The sequence below is a fragment of the Macaca fascicularis genome, chromosome 4 (assembly GCF_037993035.2).
Source record: "Macaca fascicularis isolate 582-1 chromosome 4, T2T-MFA8v1.1".
In the NCBI taxonomy this organism is placed as follows: Eukaryota; Metazoa; Chordata; class Mammalia; order Primates; family Cercopithecidae; genus Macaca; species Macaca fascicularis.
The window spans coordinates 70,073,144-70,091,843 of NC_088378.1; the positions used below are offsets into that span (position 1 = coordinate 70,073,144).

Genomic DNA, 18,700 nt, shown 5'->3' on the forward strand with positions numbered 1-18,700 from the left:
ATACACACACACATACACACATACATATACGTGTGTGTGTGTAAATATATATATATTTTTTAATACAGAGTCTTACTCTTTCACCTAGGCTGAAGTGCAGTGGTGCAATCTCGGCTCACTGAAGCCTCTGTCTCCCAAGTCCAAGTGATTCTTGTGCCTCAGCATCTTGAGTAGCTGGGATCCCAGGCGCACGCCACCACGCCCGGGTAATTTTTATATTTTTAGTAGAGACGGGGTTTCGCCATGTTGGCCAGGATGGTCTCAAACGTCCGGACTCAAGTGATCCACCCGCCTCAGCCTCCCAAAGGGACAGGATTCCAGGCACACGCCACCTCGCCCAGCCCACATTTTTAGTCACTGTCCCAAGTGATTCTGAGGTATACTGAATCACTCCCATAGAGACGAGATTAATATAGAGCACTTAGCTACCTTGAAAAATATGTAGCTAATTTTAATAAATATACTTTTTAGACCATAGAAATTTAACACCCAACAGCACTTGTGCTTAAAATACTCTGAGTTCGGCCGGGCGCAGTGGCTCACGCCTGTAATCCCAGCACTTTGGGAGGCCGAGACGGGTGGATCACGAGGTCAGGAGATCGAGACCATCCTGGCTAACACGGTGAAACCCCGTCTCTACTAAAAAATACAAAAAACTAGCCGGGCGAGGTGGCGGGCGCCTGTAGTCCCAGCTACTCGGGAGGCTGAGGCAGGAGAATGGCGTAAACCCGGGAGGCGGAGCTTGCAGTGAGTTGAGATCCGGCCACTGCACTCCAGCCTGGGCGACAGAGCCAGACTGGTCTCAAAAAAAAAAGAAAAAAAAAAAATACTCTTGAGTTCATAGAAAATAGGAGGTCAGCTTGCTAAGTAATGCTGCTGATCATTAAGTATACCTCACAATTCTTCTTTTTGTTTAATTAGATCCTTTACCTTTTTTTCCCTTGCATAGGAAATAGCAAAATATTTGCAGACTGGATCCAAATCAGGAGCTCAGATGAACTTAAAGAAGCGAGCCTGGGATTCTTAGTTTTTCAAGATCCATACACACGAAGCCTTTAATCAGCACCAACTCCAGTGTCCAGGTTTTTTCTGGTTTTGTGAAGACTGAGCAAAACTCTCATGATGGAAAGAAAACCAAAGGACTTAGTTACCTGTTTCAGTGTCATCTAAAGTCAACTGAAAAGTGAAGCAGGCAGTAATATAGCCATGGAAAGAAATTCAACTTTATGGAAGAACCTAATAGATGAACACCCAGTCTGCACAACCTGGAAACAAGAGGCCGAAGGAGCCATTTATCATCTTGCCAGTATTTTGTTTGTAGTAGGTTTCATGGGTGGCAGTGGATTCTTCGGGCTCCTTTATGTCTTCAGTTTGCTGGGGTTGGGTTTTCTCTGTTCTGCTGTCTGGGCTTGGGTAGATGTCTGTGCAGCTGACATATTTTCCTGGAATTTTGTACTGTTTGTCATCTGCTTCATGCAATTTGTTCATATTGCATATCAAGTTCGCAGCATAACCTTTGCCCGAGAATTCCAAGTGCTGTACAGCTCCCTTTTCCAGCCCCTGGGGATCTCTTTGCCTGTCTTCAGAACGATTGCTTTGAGCTCTGAAGTGGTTACTTTGGAAAAGGAACACTGTTATGCCATGCAGGGGAAAACTTCCATTGATAAACTCTCCTTGCTTGTTTCAGGAAGGTTTGTACCTTTGGTGCTTGCATGTCTTTCCTCAAGTATTAGTTGTTTGTATTTCTTTCCACTATATTTTTCCATCTCAGTATTGCATAGTCTTGGGTGGCATTTAGCACCCTGAGGCTTGAGGAAGTCTTTGATACATGAGTCACAGACATAGCCGTTTAGAGTATACGGCATTATTTACTTGAAGCAGAAAATAATCAAGAGCCTTAATATTTCATCTTAGACATCAAATTACATGAATCTTAAAATTAAAGTATGAATTTGTTTATCTGGATATGGTATTTGTTTCCTAGATAATTACTGAAAGTCAAGAAGAGGATGATGTCAGCTTGAATTAATAGAATGCTTATATTGGCGTGCAAAGTATTTTAAAGACTCTTTGATAGGGCATTCTTTTAAGTAACAGAGAACACTTAAATTTTATTATTATCTTTTTTTCTTCAGTAAATTCTAGCAATTGCCCATAAGAAACAGGCTAGGGGGACACTTCAGGCACATACATAGAAATCTAAACTTTGAAAACAGGCCAGGTGTGGTGGCTCACACCTATAATCCCAGCACTTTGGGAGGCCGAGGCAGGATAATCACCTGAGGTCAGCGGTTCAAGACCACCCTGGCCAACATTGTGAAACTCCCATCTCTACTAAAAATACAAAAACAAAATTATCCAGGCATGGTGTTATGTGCCTGTAGTCCCAGCTACTCGGGAGGGTGAGGCAGGATAATTGCTTGAGCCTGGGTGGGAGGCGGAGGTTGCAGTGAGCTGAGATCGCGCCACTACACTCCAGCCTAAGCAACAGAACGAGACACTATCTCAAAAATAAAATAAACTTTGAAAACAAAGTTTGGGTGAGGAAACAATAGTGGGATTACTCATGGTTTTCAAAAAGTTGAAACTTTGGCTTACAGGCCAAGCGTCGTGGCTCATACCTGTAATCCCAGGACTTTGGGAGGCCAAGGCTAGTGGATCACTTGAGGTCAGGAGTTCGAGACCAGCCTGGCCAACATGGTGAAACCCCATCTCTACTAAAAATACAAAAAACTTAGCTGGACATCGTGGTACACGCTTGTAATCCCAGCTACTCAGGAGGCTGAGGCATGAGAATCGCTTCAACCTGGGAGGAGGAGGTTGCAGGGAGCCAAGATCATGCCACTGCACTCCACGCTGGGCAACAGAGTGAGACTCCGTCTCAAAAAATAAATAAAAATTTGGTTGACAGAGGTACTTGCAGAACTCCTCTATGTTCTTAAATGTTTCCCTACTTAATGTAAAATCTGACAGAGTCCATTAAAACGTTTTATTGAAGCATAATATGCATGCATAAATAGATATATATCATAAATGTACAACTTGATGCGTTTTCTGAATTTCACTCAATATTCCAGAATCCTGACTGTGTAAGGAACATGAGAACATTAATCTCACAGGATATTATGTCACTTATTATAATGTATGAATTTAATATTTGCCTTTCAAAATCGTAAGGGGCAAAAGAGTCATCAGGGATCTGAAATACACTTCCTCTACCCCCTACCCCTCCCCAATTATGTGCTGTCTTTCTCTTTCCCTTATAAAAGTTGTTCCTGTGTTTTGATAGGATCAGAGTGACAGTTGATGGCGAATTTCTGCATTACATTTTCCCCCTTCAGTTCCTGGATTCTCCTGAGTGGGATTCACTGAGACCCACAGAGGAAGGCATTTTTCAGGTAAGGGATACCAGACCACACAGTTAGCACTCCCTCTTTCAAACAGATGTTTGTTTAATAATAGGTAACCAAACAGAACAGTGGATAAGGCAAGAATATTTTAAGACTTTGGAATGCACTTTGCAGCATACATGACTTCCCAATTCTGGTGGACTCCTGATGATTAATGCCACTTTATAGGTCCAGTGATGAGAAGAGCAGGTGCTACATATGACAGAAAGGAGGCTGTGATCAATACTTTAAGCTATACTTTGCATAACTGCATATTTAGGAATTGAAATATAATTGAGATTTGACTAAACACTGCTAATGCGACAGTCTAGAAAACATCAAGAACAAAAACTGCTCTTATTAAAAAATAAATGATTTTTAAAATTTAAAATGCCAGTGGATTTCACTTGTTTTCCAGCAACAGAATGCTAAACTAACTGTCATTACTCTGCTGCCACATCTGGCAGTTTTGAAAGATAATCATTTCAGCAGGTTTCATTTATTTCGTTACACAGTTTTCTTATAAATATATGTGTGTATGCAGCAAACTCAAGTATGTATGCAAATTAGGTATATACATTCTATTTTCTACTACAGAAACTGCATTAGGGTTAAATGTCCGCAGTCTTCAGAATTGACTTGGAAATATTTCTGTAACATTAGCCAACTTTTTAAAAAAAATATCAAGTAGTTCTCCCTTCAATAAAAGAAATATAGATACTGGAACTTAGAAAAACAGATAGATTGAAGATGGCTAGAACATTTTGATTATTCATATTATAAATTATATATGTAGTAACAAATTTTATAGTTTCGATTTTTGCAATATAGTAGGTCAGTGGGCTTTTTCAACCTAAAAAAGGCAGCAGGTGAAATTAATTTAACATTTGGGGTAGAAAAAATGTGGCAGAAGTTTTCTTGCTTCCACATCTGTTTATGTGTGGTCTTATGTTTTCTAGGTAACCCTCACTGCAGAAACTGATTGTCGGTATGTGTCTTGGAGGAGAAAGAAATTGTATCTGCTCTTTGCTCAGCATCGTTATATCTCCCGCTTGTTTTCAGTGCTAATTGGCAGTGACATTGCAGATAAACTCTATGCCTTGAATGACAGGGTATATATAGGAAAAAGATATCACTATGATATTCGGCTACCCAACTTCTATCAAATGTCAAGTCCAGAAATACGCAGATCACCCCTGACACAACATTTTCGGAATTCCAGACGATACTGTGATAAATGACATCAAAGTCTGAAATTTATAAGTATAAAAAAAGACTCTCTCTTCATCATTCCCCAAATGAAATAGGAAAATACAAAAAAAAAGAGCTCCCTAATATTTTTATAAATCAAATTCAGAAGTCAGATACCATTGCTAACTGTTTTATTCCTTTCAACAACTGCATTGTAAATAAATTTTACAAATTTTTCTTGTATTTCTTATTGTTATAATCGAGGAGGGGGTGGATAACTATGGGCAGTTTGCCCTTTTCTGCATCAAAACTGGGAGAATGAAATTCCACATTCTCAATTCTTTTCTCACATTTACTCAAATGCATTGTCTTGCCCTATAGACTCAGCGGTTGCTTCTCAAGAAGCAGCCAGCAAGTATTCTCAGCTTCAGGGTGGGTTGCTACTGTCCACATAAGCATTTCCAGAATTCACTTTTTTGCTACAACCTCCAGTGAAAGCAAGATGTATTACTGTGGTGGGCAGCAATTATTTATTTTAAATGTGCAGTTACTTGATATGACTAAAAAGTAGAATAAATGCAAGAGATAATATGTGAATCTTGAAGCCTATTTTATTGCTACAAAATAAAATAACATTTAAAAAGAAACATTTCGTGGAAAACAAAGCTGCCTGATCATTACTAAAAGAGTACTCCTAAACCAATAGTAAAAATGTTGCATGGTGTTTCAGTTTCAGGTGTTCAGCGGAAAGAGCTTTCAGTGGTGTGAATGGGCAGCGAGGGTTCACCGGGACTGCACAGCCCATCACACAAACACAAGGGTCTGCCTCACAGCAAGTGCTTCAGCTTTGTGAATTTAAGAAAGAACCCTAGTTGCAGATCTGATCCCTTCCTCTGGAAAACTGGTTTTCTGAAGATCACATGCAGCCTATATTCTCTTGATACATTATCAGATATTTAACAAGTGTATATTGAGCACCTTCTATGGCTCTAGGTGCTGACCTGGGCATGGGGATACATCAGGTAACAGATGGAGATCCCACCCCTCATAGAGCTTACATTCTGGGGATGTGGGAGACATAATAAAGTAAATCAGAAAAAACCTATATTTAGAAGGTGATAGTACCAAGGGGAGTGATAAATTAGAGAAGATGGGTAAGAAAGGGCATTGCAATTTTCATCAGGTGGTCAAGGAAAGCCTCCACAAGAAGGAATGTTTGAATGAAGACCTGAAAGAGGCAATGGAAGAATCCACGCAGATATCCGGGGGAAGAGCAATTTGGGCAAAGGGGATAGCAACTGAGCAGGCCCTTAGGCATGAGCATGACTGGCCTGTTCCAGGAGCAGCTGGAAGGCGAGCGTGGCTGGCACAGAATGAACAGAAACTAACTGTGGGCGGACTGGGTAAGGCCTAAATAAGTCATGGTAAGGATTTTGATTTTTTTCTAAGAGTGACCAGAAGCCATTGTAGGGTCTGAAGTAGAATAGTGATATGATCTGCCCCATGTTTTAATAGGATCACTATGGCTAGCCTGCTGAGAATAGACTAGGGGGAGGAGAAAAAAGAGTGAACTTGGAAAGTAAAATGAGGATTAAGAGTGAGATGCCTGCTAGACACTGAAATAGAGTAGATAGCTGGAGATAAGAGCCTGGAGTTCCAAAGAAAAGTCTGGGCTCTAGACAGCTTTGGGAGTATTTAGCATATACATGGTGTTTAAAGCCATTAGTCTCCATGAGATGGCCAAGAGTGAGTGTAGATTCAGAAGAAAAATGGTCTGAAGGCTTGCCTTGGAGCACTCCATTTTTAAGGGAACAAAGAGATGGGGAAGAGTCAGCAAAGGATTTGAGGAGGAGCAGCCAATGAGGTGGAAAGAAAATCAGGAGAGCCTGGGATCCTGGAAGCCAAGCAAAGAGAATTTCTGGGAGAAGGGAGTGATGGAACTGTCTCAGATGTGGCTGAGAGGCCTGAGAATGAACCACTGGGTTAAGCAACATGGAAGTCATGGGGGAACTTAACAAGAGCAGTTTTGGTGGAGTGAGCAGGAATGAAAACTTGACTAAAGCAGGCTGAAGGAGAATGAGAGGCACGAAGTTGGAACAGTAAGGGTAGGTAAGGTTTTCAAGGAGTTTTGATGTGAACCGAAGCAGAAATGGTCAACAGCCTGGGCAGAAAGTGGGGTCAAGAGAGGGGATTGTTACTGATTTTCAGATAACATGGCACATTTGCATGCAGATGGAAATGATCCAGAAGTGAGGAGTGAACTGCGGGAGTGATGACCTTGAGCAGGTGATGGGATCCAGTGGCCTTAAACAGAAATGTGGACAATTCTTCATTAATAAAAAGAGAAGAGTATCTGGGAGAGTAGTTGCTGGCAAGTGGGAGATGTGGTGAGAGGTTGTGGTATACAAACACAATTTTCAGCCACAGAAAATAATGAAATACTGTCATTTCCAACGACATGGATGGAACTGGAGGACAATATTTTAAGTGAAATAAGCCAGGTACAGAGAGACAAATATTGCATGTTCTCACTCATTTGTGGGAGCTGAAAAAAAAGAAACTGAATTCATGGAAATAGAAAGTAGAATGATGGTGACTAGATACTGAGAAGGGTAGTGGATAAAGGGGGTATGAAGTGGAATCGTTAATGGATACAAAAATACCATTAGATAGAATGAATAAGATCTAGTATTCAGTAGCACAATAAATAGGGTGACTATAGTTAACAAATTATTGCATATTTTTAATAACCAAAAGAGTAGAATTATAATGTTCCCAATGCAAAAAAATGATAAATGCTTGAGGTGACAGGTATTCCAATTACCCTGACTCAATCATTACACACTGTATACCTGTATCAAATACCACATGTACCCCAGAAATATATACAACTATTATGTACCCATAACAATTGTTAAATGTTTTAAAAAGATGTTTCTTGCCATTTTAGGCAGTTATAGTTTATTCTTCTTAATTAAATTAATTAATTAATTTATTTTTGCAAAGAGGTCTCACTCCATCACCCAGGATGGAGTGCAGTGGCATGACCACGGCTCACTGCAGCCTAGAACTCCCAGGCTCAAGTGACCCTCCCACCTCAGCGTCCCAAGTAGCTGCGACTACCATGGTATGTGCCACTACGCCCTGCTAATATTTTTTTAAGAGATGGGGTCTTGCTATGTTGCCCAGGGTGATCTTGAACTCCTAATTCCTCCCTGGATCGAACGCAATGTTGCTTGGGTAGTTGGTCTCTGGGTATCTGGGCTGATGGCCCCTAGAGTGTAGTTGGCTCTGCTGCTGCCTCTGACTTGGAGGCCTCTGCATTCTTCCCCTACTGCTATGGTCTGACCCGAAGCATTTCCCACCCATTAGACCACTCCGTGCTTCTGAATGAATGAATGAATTCTGAATGAATCTCAGGGTTAAACCTTCCCTCTGCTCCACCGTCTCTTTCCACTCCTTCCAAACCGATCTTTTCCGAGTTGTTCCTGTTCCATCATTAATCAGCTAGACAGGACAGGGGAGAAGCGGACGTTGGTGATGGGGAGTGTGAGGGTGGGCAGTGGGGTGGGGTGTCATTGTCATGGTGAGGGGTCACCATAATTCTAATAAAGTAATATAACCTGGTAGAATATTAAGTGTCACTTTGTTATTTATTCTCTCTATTAGAAAAATAATGGCCAGACGCGGTGGCTCACGCCTGTAATCCCAGCCCTTTGGGAAGCCGAGGTGGGTGGATCACAAAGTCAGGAGATCGAGACCATGGTGAAACCCCGTCTCTACTAAAAATACAAAAAATTAGCTGGGCACAGTGGCAGGCGCCTGTAGTCCCAGCTACTCGGGAGACTGAGGCAGGAGAATGGCATGAACCCGGGAGGCAGAGCTTGCAGTGAGCTGAGATTGCACCACTGCAGTCCAGCCTGGGTGACAGAGCGAGACTCCATCAAAAAAAAAAAAAAAAGAAAAATAATGTATTATAAACAAGTTAGAATAGAAAAAAGAAAAGACAATCATTCCACTATCGTAACCCAATTTCTATTAACATATTGGTATACATTTCTTCTACTGTTTTCCCCATTCATAATAATTTAACTTGTAAAACACAATTTTAAAAAAGGTTTACTGTTTCTTCTATTGGAGAATTTACAGAGTTCCAAATATATGTAAATCACGTGCTAAGCACCATGGAGATATGAAAGATAAATCAGATATACTTCTTATCCTCCAGAAACTTCCGACCTAGAGGGAGAAAAAGACTTTTACATAAATATGTAAAAGGTAGCAAGTGATAAAGGCCATAACAGAGATAGAGAAAAATGGCTCTAGGGAATCACACATCTGTAGTGTCACCTTAAAACAACTGGGAATCACATGCCAGCATGTTAAGTCATCAATAATGTAAGTACTGAATGCCAAGTCATTAATAGCAATATTTCCTGTTTTATTTTTCCCATTCAACATCAATTTTCTGGGTATTATGTTTTATTTATTTATTAAACCAAGTCATTTGAAACCTTTAAAACATGAAAAATTTCCTGATTCACACTGTAATGCTCTATTGCTTTTAGATGCCATTTTCTGAGCTTATAATATATTCATACACTTCTACTCAGATGACTTAGTATGGCTGATGTAAAAGATATTAAGAAATCCTATGTTGTGGCATGCAGTAAAACTGCATAATAGTCCTGTATATCTCATGTAAACCCAAATCATCTTCTGTCAGAAACTGCTCCATCAAAAGTATTTCTATTCTTCCCATACTCTAAAAAGAGATTCAGTGGCTCTAAAATCTTTTTCAAAGTATGATCTTTTTGTTCTTTCATAGGAGTGAGGGTGCCTATCGTTTTCAAACTAAATAGCATTTGCAATCACTTTGTGTGGTTCTAAATTATATCAAATATGTTTGACCTTGGACTAGAGAAATGTTTCATCATGTTTACCAATTTTTTATGCAAAATGATAAAACTGCTGGATGTGGCTCATAAATATTTTATTAGATGTTATATATGTATTAAACTAGAGAGGTGTCTTATTTTCATGAATTTATTACAATTTAAGTAGTAGAATAATAAAAATTTGCATTTAAGTAATTCTTTTCTCCTGGGAACTGAGTGTTTTTGCACATCAATTAACGCTGGATGGCAGCGTCATTATTCCCAACTTTATTTTATTATTTCATCTTTATGATGTGCTGCTTTGGGTTTTTGTTTCTAGCCTTATGTCAAATTACTTGGCTGGCTATTATCAGGCCTCACATTTGCCTCCCAAACCAGCCTTTTTGGAGGATTAATTGTATAAAAGAATGATACAGAACTCTATGTCACATAGTAGAAACTCTATGATAATTGAAAGTTCTGTTTTCACCAGATATAGATTAAAAGTCCTTACATGGCCTCACTTTCTTTTTTTTTTTTTTTTTTTTTTTTTTGAGACTAGTCTCACTTTGTCACCATGGCTGGAGTGCAGTGATAAGATCTCAGCTTACTGCAACCTCTGCCTCCTGGATTCAGCAATTCTTCTGCCTCAGCTTCCTGAGTAGCTGGGATTATAGGTGCCTGCCACCGCACCTGGCTAAGTTTTGTATTTTTAGTAGAGACTAGGTTTCACCATGTTGGCCAGGCTGGTCTCAACCTCCTGACCTCAGGTGATCCACCCACCTTGGCCTCCCAAAGTGCTGGGATTACAGGTGTGAGCCACTGTGCCCAGCCTATAGCTTCATTTCCAACCAATCAAAATCTTATCTATACCACTAAATTACATACTATTAAAAATTGCCAAAAGTTATTTTTCTACCATTAAGAAGTTTTCCTTTCTAACCACTAAATACCTCATATAAAGCAGCTGCTTACACACTAAATAAAATGGTACCTTTAAAAGTGTTGTCCTCAGAGACTAAATGGTGGTTGTTGGCATTTTTCTTCTCTGAAAGTGGACATGCTTGAGATTTATAGCTGGGCTTTATAGGTCTGTAAATTCCTAGAAGTTCCCAACAGGGAAAGAACAAAAGACAAGCGAGGTTGTCACTACAGCTGGTGCCAGACATTAGGGGTATCTGCCTAGGCCCCTGATCCAGTTTTGTTTTGAGGATCCAATCTGGCCCAGAGATTGAATCCTTCTGGTTACAGGTTGAAGCTTCTTCGGGAATTGAGTGGAATTCAGGGTCACTTCTCTGATCCTCTTTTCATACTTACCTTTTGTATTTAAAACATGATTTTGTTATGCCTGGTTACTTATAATAATTTCCTTCTCTTTGAAACAATTTCCAAAAGGATTAGGAAATCCTATGAAATGCTTCATCTATGGCCTTTGTTTGTTATTATTAATATTTAAAACAAATATTAACAAATGTAATTCTTCTGTTTTAGAAGAAAAGCTATGTGAAAAAGAATAGACAGAGGGGAGATCAGGGCTCTGGTTTCTGACAATATAGTTACTGTATACACATTTCTGCCAACCCCAAGATGGTGAATTACTGTAACTTAGCTCTGCCAACTGTCCAGTTTCTACAATCTAGACTGTTGCATATTTCATGAGTTTGCTTTTGAAGCCAATATCTTTTTTTTTTTTTTTTTTTTTTTGAGACGGAGTCTCGCTCTGTTGCCTAGGCTGGCGTGCAGTGGCACAATGTCAGCTCACTGCAAGCTCTGCCTCCTGGGTTCACGCCATTCTCCTGCCTCAGCCTCCCAAGTAGCTGGGACTACAGGCGCCCACCACCATGCCCAGCTAATTTTTTGTATTTTTAGTAGAGACGGGGTTTCACCATGTTAGCCAGGATGGTCTAGATCTCCTGATCTCATGATCTGCTGGCTATTCCAGGGAAATCCCAAACTACTGGAAATTTTAGCATGCATTAAAGTCTTATAATGTATAAGCAAGTTTCATTTAAAATACCTTGCATATTCTGTATTCCATCTATTTAAAACAGGCAAATACATAGAAAAATGAAACTACATTTTAGCTACTTCATGTGTTCACAGGATAGTTTAACTATTTCTTCAGACTAGGGAATTTTGATGATTCAAATTCATTTCCATTAAACAATTAAACTAGAATTCAAATAATTTTTATGAATTTGAACCATGTGCAGGGCACTATTGGGGGATACAAGAGATACACAATTATGCTACCAAGAACTAGATGCCAGGCATTTTAAAAAACAATCTCTAAAAGTCAAAATCATCTTGGTAACTATGAGTTATTTTCTCAGTTTTATAGACAAGTAAACTGAGTCTCAGAAGAGGTAATTATCTGAATATACATACAGCTTATTAAATACAAAACTATTGTTCAAATCCAGCTGCTAATTCCAAAGCTACCACTCTTTGAACTGCCTTCATAATTCACTATCTTCTCAAAGTTTGGGGTCACTTTTTAAAATTTTGGTTGTGTGTGTGGGTTTTTTTTTTTTTTTTTTTTTTGAGACTGAGTCTTGCTCTGTTGCCAGGTTGGAGTATAGTGGCGCGATCTCAGCTCACTGCAACCTCCACCTCCTGGGTTCAAGCAATTCTCCTGCCTCAGCCTCCCGAGTAGCTGGGACTACAGGCGTGCACCACCATGCCCAGCTAATTTTTGTATTTTTAGTAGAGACAGGGTTTCACTGTGTTGGCCAGGATGGTATCGATCTCTTGACTTCGTGATCCGCCCGCCTCAGCCTCCAACAGTGCTGGGATTACAGGTGTGAGCCACCGTGCCCGGCCGCGTGTGTTTTTTTTTCCATTGTGTTTTGTTTGTTTTTTGAGACAGGGTCTTGCTCTGCCACCCTTGCTGGAGTGCAGTTATGTGATCACAGCTCACTACAGCCTCAGCTTGCCAGGCTCAAGGGATCCTCCCCTCAGCTGAGGTGAGGAGCTCAGACTGAGACTACAGGCGCCAAGTCGCCATGCTGGCCCATTTGTAGAGATAGGGTTTTGCCATGTTACCCAAGCTGGTCTCAAACTTTTGGGCTCAAGCAAACGGCCTGCCTCAGCCTCCTAAAGTGCTGGGGTCACAGGCATAAGCCACCATACCCAGCCTGTGTGTCACTTCTTTTAGGAGCTGTGAAGCCTTTTGGTAAAAGTTTATTATCCAATGATTAAATTGTTACATGACTTATTTAGGGAGTTTCTCCCTGCATTTAACATGGACAATATTTGGACACTGCAATATTTAGACGGTGGGACTTGTGAAACAATACGAAAGTTAAGGCCCTTTGCTTTGAGATGTTGTTTCTAGTTTTCTATCTAACAAAAATATAGATCTGTTGAATGCATAACCTGCTTGGTTATTTTGAACAAAGTAAGTAATTGAATCAATTTATAAAGTAAAAAACACACCTATTAGAATGGCTAGAATTCCCCACCCCACCCTACAAAAAAATGATAGTATTAAATGTTAGTACAGATGTGAAGCAACAGGAACTGTCATTCATTGCTAGTGAGATTGCAAAATGGTGCAGCCACTTTGGAAGACAGTTTGGAAGGTTTCTTACAAACCTAAACATAGTCTTACCATATCATCCTAGGTATTTACCCAAATGAGTCAAAAATATATGCACACAAAAAACTCCACACAAATGTTTATATATGTTTAGACCTAATTTGCCAAAACTGGAAGAAAACAAGATGTCCTTAAAATGGTAAATGAATATATGAACTGTGATACATCCAGTAATAAAAAGATATGGGCTATTAAAACTCAAAAAGACATGAAGGTTACAACTGATACCACAGAAACAGAAAAGATCATAAGACACTACTATGAATAATTATATGCCCACAAATTGGGTAACCTAAAAGAAATAAATAGGCCGGGCGCGGTGGCTCACGCCTGTAATCCCAGCACTTTGGGAGGCCGAGGCGGGCGGATCACGAGGTCAGGAGATTGAGACCATCCTGGCTAACACGGTGAAACCCCGTCTCTACTAAAAATGCAAAAAAAAAAAATTAGCCGGGCGAGGCGGCGGGCGCCTGTAGTCCCAGCTACTCGGGAGGCTGAGGCAGGAGAATGGCGTGAACCCGGGAGGCGGAGCTTGCAGTGAGCCGAGATCGCGCCACTGCACTCCAGCCCGGGCGACAGAGCGAGACTCCGTCTAAAAAAAAAAAAAAAAAAAAAAAAGACTTAAATGAAACCATAAAACTACTAGAAGAAAATGTAATAAAAAAAATAAAAAAGAAAATGTAAGAAAAAGTATTCTTGACATTGGTCTTGGCCATGACCTTTTGGATATGATACCGAAAGCAAAAACAAACGAGTGGGATTCCATCAAACTTAAAGGCTTCTGCACAGCAAAGGAAACACTCAACAAAATGAAAAGGCAACTTATGGAATGGGAGAAAATATTTGCAAACCATACCTCTGATAAGGGGTTAATATCCAAAATATGTAAGAAATTTATAGCAATAAATAGATAAATAAATAGTAGGTAAAGGACTTCAATAGACATTTTTCCAAAGACATACAAATGGCTAACAGATACACGAAAAGGTGTTCACCATTACTATCATCAGAGAAATGCAAATCAAAACTACAATGAGATAATCGCCTCACACCTGTCAGAATGGCTATTATCAAAAAGACAAGAGATAACAAGTATTGGCCAGAATGTGAAGAAAAAGGAGCCCTCGTGCATTGTTGGTGAGAGTGTAAATTGGGTATAGCCATTATGGAAAACAGTATGGAGGTTCCTCGAAAAATTAAAAATATAATTACCATATGATCCAGCAAGCCCCCTTCTAGGTATATATTGAAGGAAATAAAATCAGTATCTCAAAGAGATGTCTGCACTCCCATGTTCATTGCAGCAGTATTAACAACAGCCAAGACAGGGAAACAATGTAAGTGTCCGCTGAGGAAGGAATAGATAAAGAAAATGTGGCATATGTACACAATGAAATATTATCCAGCCATAAAAGGAAATTATTTCATTTGTAACATGAATAAAAATGGAGGGCTTACACTAAGTGAAATAAGTCAGATAGAGACAGACAAATGTTGTATGATCTCACTCATGCATGGAATCTAAAAAAGTTGAACTCATAGAAACAGAGAATACAGTTACCAGGGGCTGAAGAGTGGGGAAATTGGGGGAGAACGTGGTCAAAGGGTACAAACTTCCAGTTATAAGATGAATAAGCTCTGGGGATTCAATGTATGGAGTAGTGACTCTAGTTAGCCATATTATATTTCATAACTGAATTTGCTAAGAGAGTAGATCTTACATATTCTCACTACACACATAAAAATGGTAACTGAGGTGATGGATGTGTCAACTAATTTGATTGTGCTAATCATTTCACAATATATAGATATATCACATTAAAAAAAAAAAGGCATGGAGGAAACTTAAATGCATACTGCTTAGTGAAAGAAGCCAATCTGAAAAGGCAATATATCATATAACGCCAACAATAGGATATTTTGGAAAAGGCAAAACTATGAAGACAGTAAAAAGATCAGTGGTTGCCAGAGGTGTGGGAGGAGGATAGACAGAGGGATGAAGAACTGGAGCACAGTAGATTGAGATTGTTCTGTATGATACTGTAATGGTAGATACATGACATTATACATTTGGCAAAACCTGCAGAATCTACAGCATGAAGAGTGAACCATAAAGGAAACTACAGACCTTTGCTAATAATGGTGGATCAATTTGAGTTCTCCCTTTGTGACACACATATCACACTAATGCAAGGTGTTAATAATGGGGGAAGCTATCTGCTCAGTCATCTGTAAACTTAAACTGCTCTTTTAAAAAGTCCATTAATTTTTTAAAAATCAAAAGAAATGTAAAAACAATCAGTGAGGTTGGTTTTCAAACTGGTCACTGAAAAGGTTAATGCAACAATTAATGAGAGGAATGTAGGTTCAGAAACCAGTCATGACCAGAACTGTCTGCTATGAGACTATCAGAAGTAGCTATAGTCTCCATGCAATTAGTAATAACAGTTGAAATAACATCTACACTGATGTATACCATGGGCAGATTTATAGATAAGGAAGATAATGATACTTATGTGAGTACTTGTTTTTTGTTTTTTATTTGAGACAGAGTCTCACTCTGTTGCCCAGGATGGAGTGCAGCGGTGTGATCTCGGCTGATTGCAACCTCTGCCTCCCAGGTTCAAGCGATTCCTGACCCTCAGCCTCCAGAGTAGCTGGATTACCGGCATGCACCACCATGCCAGGCTAATTTTTGTAGTTTTTGGTAGAAATGGGGTTTCACTATGTTGGCTAGAACTCCTGACCTCAGGTGATCTGCCCTCTTCGGCCTCCCAATATATGAGTACTTTTAAAACAAGTGACTCCCTCAGATCTTGTTTTATTTTCACAAAACTTATTGTATCTGAACCTTGAAGTCTCATTAAGGTTTTATCCAACTGGTAAAAGTAGACTAGGATGCCTATGGAGAAATAAAGGTAAAAATCACGATGTCAATCTAACACTAGCCAGAGTTTTTACAGAGGAGACAGACTGCCCTGTATTTCGTTATTTATGCTTCTTACCCTTTCATTCTACATCTATGTGCAAATTAGCTCCTTGCTTCATATTAACTTTCAAATAGCACTCGGAAGCTTTCCATCTGACCTTTCTGTGGCCAGCAGGAGGAGACCAGGGAGCTTAACGCATTCCCATATCCTGGTTTCTGTGTCTAGAATTCTTGCTTTGAATTTTATAAAGCTACTATTCATACATCTGAGATAAGAAATTCAAATACAGTAAGATACTCATTATAAATAATGGTTTTAACCCTAGATGGGTTATAGTGAGGGGATTAGTTTTCCAATCTTCACTTTCTATAGAACACAGACTCAAAGAAAACACAGACTCTGTCAAAGGCTAGAACTCAAATCTTACGATAATTCAGTGCTCTTTTCATAAAAACGTGCTGTCTTTATATGATCTACATGCCTTACAGGTGTCCTATCCTGAAGGTAAGCAGTGGGTGTGTAATCGGTGACAATATATCTGAGTCACTTATAACACTGCCTGACACAAAGTATACTCTATGTGAGGGGCCAGTAAGCTTCTTCTGTAGAGCCAGACAGTAAACAGTTTAGGCTTTGCTGGCTGTAAGGTTTCTGTTGTAACTAATCAAAGCTGCGTTGGCAGCATGAAAGCAGCCATAAAAATGAACGTGACCAGGTGCCAATAAAACTTTATGGACACTAAATTCGAATTTTATATAATGTTCACATATCATGAAATATTTTTCTGATTTTTTCAACCATAAAAAATGTAAAAATGGATGTAAAAACAGGCAGTGGGCTGGGGTTTTGGGGCACAGTTTGCTTTATATAATTAGTAGACATTATTATGATGTCTATAATATCTTTCTAGACATTATTTTTAATGGTTGCTTAAACATAGAGTCTGTTTCTATGTTTTTTATTTTTAATGGCTGCTTAAACTGGTAGGAGAGGGAGGATTCAAACCCAGCTTGTGTGACATCAAGGCCCATGCTCTTTCATAAACAAGATTGTCTGGATGTTCTATAATTTACTTAGTCCCCTGTGGTAAGAATGTAGGCTATTTCCAATATTCATTATTACAACTCACCCTCCAGTGAACATCTGTGTAGTTAAGTTTTTACATGCACATAGTATTATACCCATACCTTAAAATGTATTTAGTGGTAGCTATCAAAACGGCTGGCAGGGGTGTGCGCGCGCCTGTAATCCCAGCTACTCCGGAGGCTGAGGCAGGAGAATCGCTTGAACCCGGGGGGCGGAGTTTGCAGTGAGCCCAGATCGCGCCATTGCACTCCAACTTGGGCAACAAGAGTGAAACTCTGTCTCCAAAAAAAAAAAAAAGGTTGACAGAGCATGTAAAGAAACAGACTCTAAAGAAGTAATCTCAAAAAGTAATCTTTTATGGTTACAAGTTCAGACATACTAGAAAAGGAGTTTTATAAATACCATATATATACATAGAACTTACGTCCCAAACACCATTTTAAGACCTTTATATATAATTACACCATTTAGTCCTCAAAACAATACTATGAAGTGCAGGTATAATTATCACTATCATCATCATCATTATCCCCATGTTCCTAAAAGGAAACTGAGGCACAGAAGGGCTAGGTAACTTCTCCAAGGTCACACAGTAAACTGGTAGGAGAGGGAGGATTCAAACCCAGCTTGTGTGACATCAAGGCCTACTCTCTTTCATACCAGGCTGCACTTGCCCAGTACGCACCTCCAGGTACTCTTTATAATGTGCCTTCACACAATCGGTGGTGGTCTTTTTTTATAGTGAGATCACATTTCACATGCATGAACGACCTCATACTCTAATAACTGGTGCCAATTTTAACCCATAATGGTACACTTTTGGTGGAAACTAGGTACCCATCTAACCTTCCTCTATTGTCCTACAAGACACCCCCGCACCAATGCCAATTCTTCATTAACTTTCCCTGTTTTTCTTACCCAAAATAGCTGTCCAGTAAACAGTAAAGGTGGATTGGAGCATACTCTCATGTCTTATTTTCCAATGTATGGCCCCAAATCTACATTCAGGTGGTGCTTTGCCTACAATGGAGGGCCCTGTACCGCCTGGGATTGCTAGTTTCGATTAAGTACCCTTCTTTGAAAACAAAAACAGTGGCACGTGTCAGAAGTCCCTCCCGCGCGGCCTCTTCCCCCTCTTCTTCCGCAGCAGGAGGCCTGGCCCCCGCGTCCTGCACCCGTCTGGACCAGACGTTCAGCCTCCCCCTCCAGACTCGGACGGGAACTCGCGCGCACTCCGGGGTATTCTCTGTTTGTGCTGAGTTACACGCGAATCTCCCAAAAAGGAGATATGCGAGTGGGTCGTCCAGCTTTGAAGGGAAACGAGGATTCCCTTTCTCATTTTCTCTCCTGATTTCTCTCCCTAACCGGACCGCACTTCTCGAATTATCCCCGTGGGGAGGAAAGACAAATGCCGCCGGTCCCACCAAACTGCCGCCCCCCACTCATGCCCAAACAAGGATAGAATCTTCTAGCGAGGGAACAAAAAAATAAATAAGCGGGCGTTTCAAACCGAGTCCTCGGGTGTGCAGACCCGCCGCGGAGTCCCAAGCTGGGCGGGCAGTCCTGGCAGCGGCGCGGGGCTCCGCCCGCCGGGGGGCGCGGGGCGGCGGGCGCGTGCGCGTGCGC

At 40.3% G+C, this 18,700-nt stretch overlaps 1 protein-coding gene and 1 long non-coding RNA gene across 5 annotated transcripts in view; one reads left to right on the forward strand and one right to left on the reverse strand.

Moving 5' to 3' along the window:
* Positions 1-5,227, forward strand: part of POPDC3 (popeye domain cAMP effector 3) — a 23,589-nt gene extending 18,362 nt beyond the window's left edge. For 2 of the 4 annotated variants that reach the window (XM_065543661.2, XM_045391288.3), the window contains 4 exons: positions 89-206; positions 950-1,691; positions 3,290-3,398; positions 4,349-5,227. In XM_065543661.2, coding sequence (XP_065399733.1) covers positions 1,207-1,691; positions 3,290-3,398; positions 4,349-4,630 — 876 coding nt within the window. In that variant the 5' untranslated portion in view covers positions 89-206; positions 950-1,206 and the 3' untranslated portion in view covers positions 4,631-5,227. The remainder of the gene's footprint in view (positions 1-88; positions 207-949; positions 1,692-3,289; positions 3,399-4,348) is intronic. The other 2 variants (XM_015449026.4, XM_005552255.5) reach the window with 1 other exon arrangement.
* Positions 3,435-18,679, reverse strand: LOC102130344 (uncharacterized). The gene is made up of 4 exons (XR_010586304.2): positions 18,585-18,679; positions 17,993-18,149; positions 17,176-17,349; positions 3,435-3,602 (listed from the first exon to the last, which is right to left on the reverse strand). It is a non-coding gene; the product is annotated as an uncharacterized lncRNA (long non-coding RNA).
* Positions 18,680-18,700: the final 21 nt, after the last annotated feature.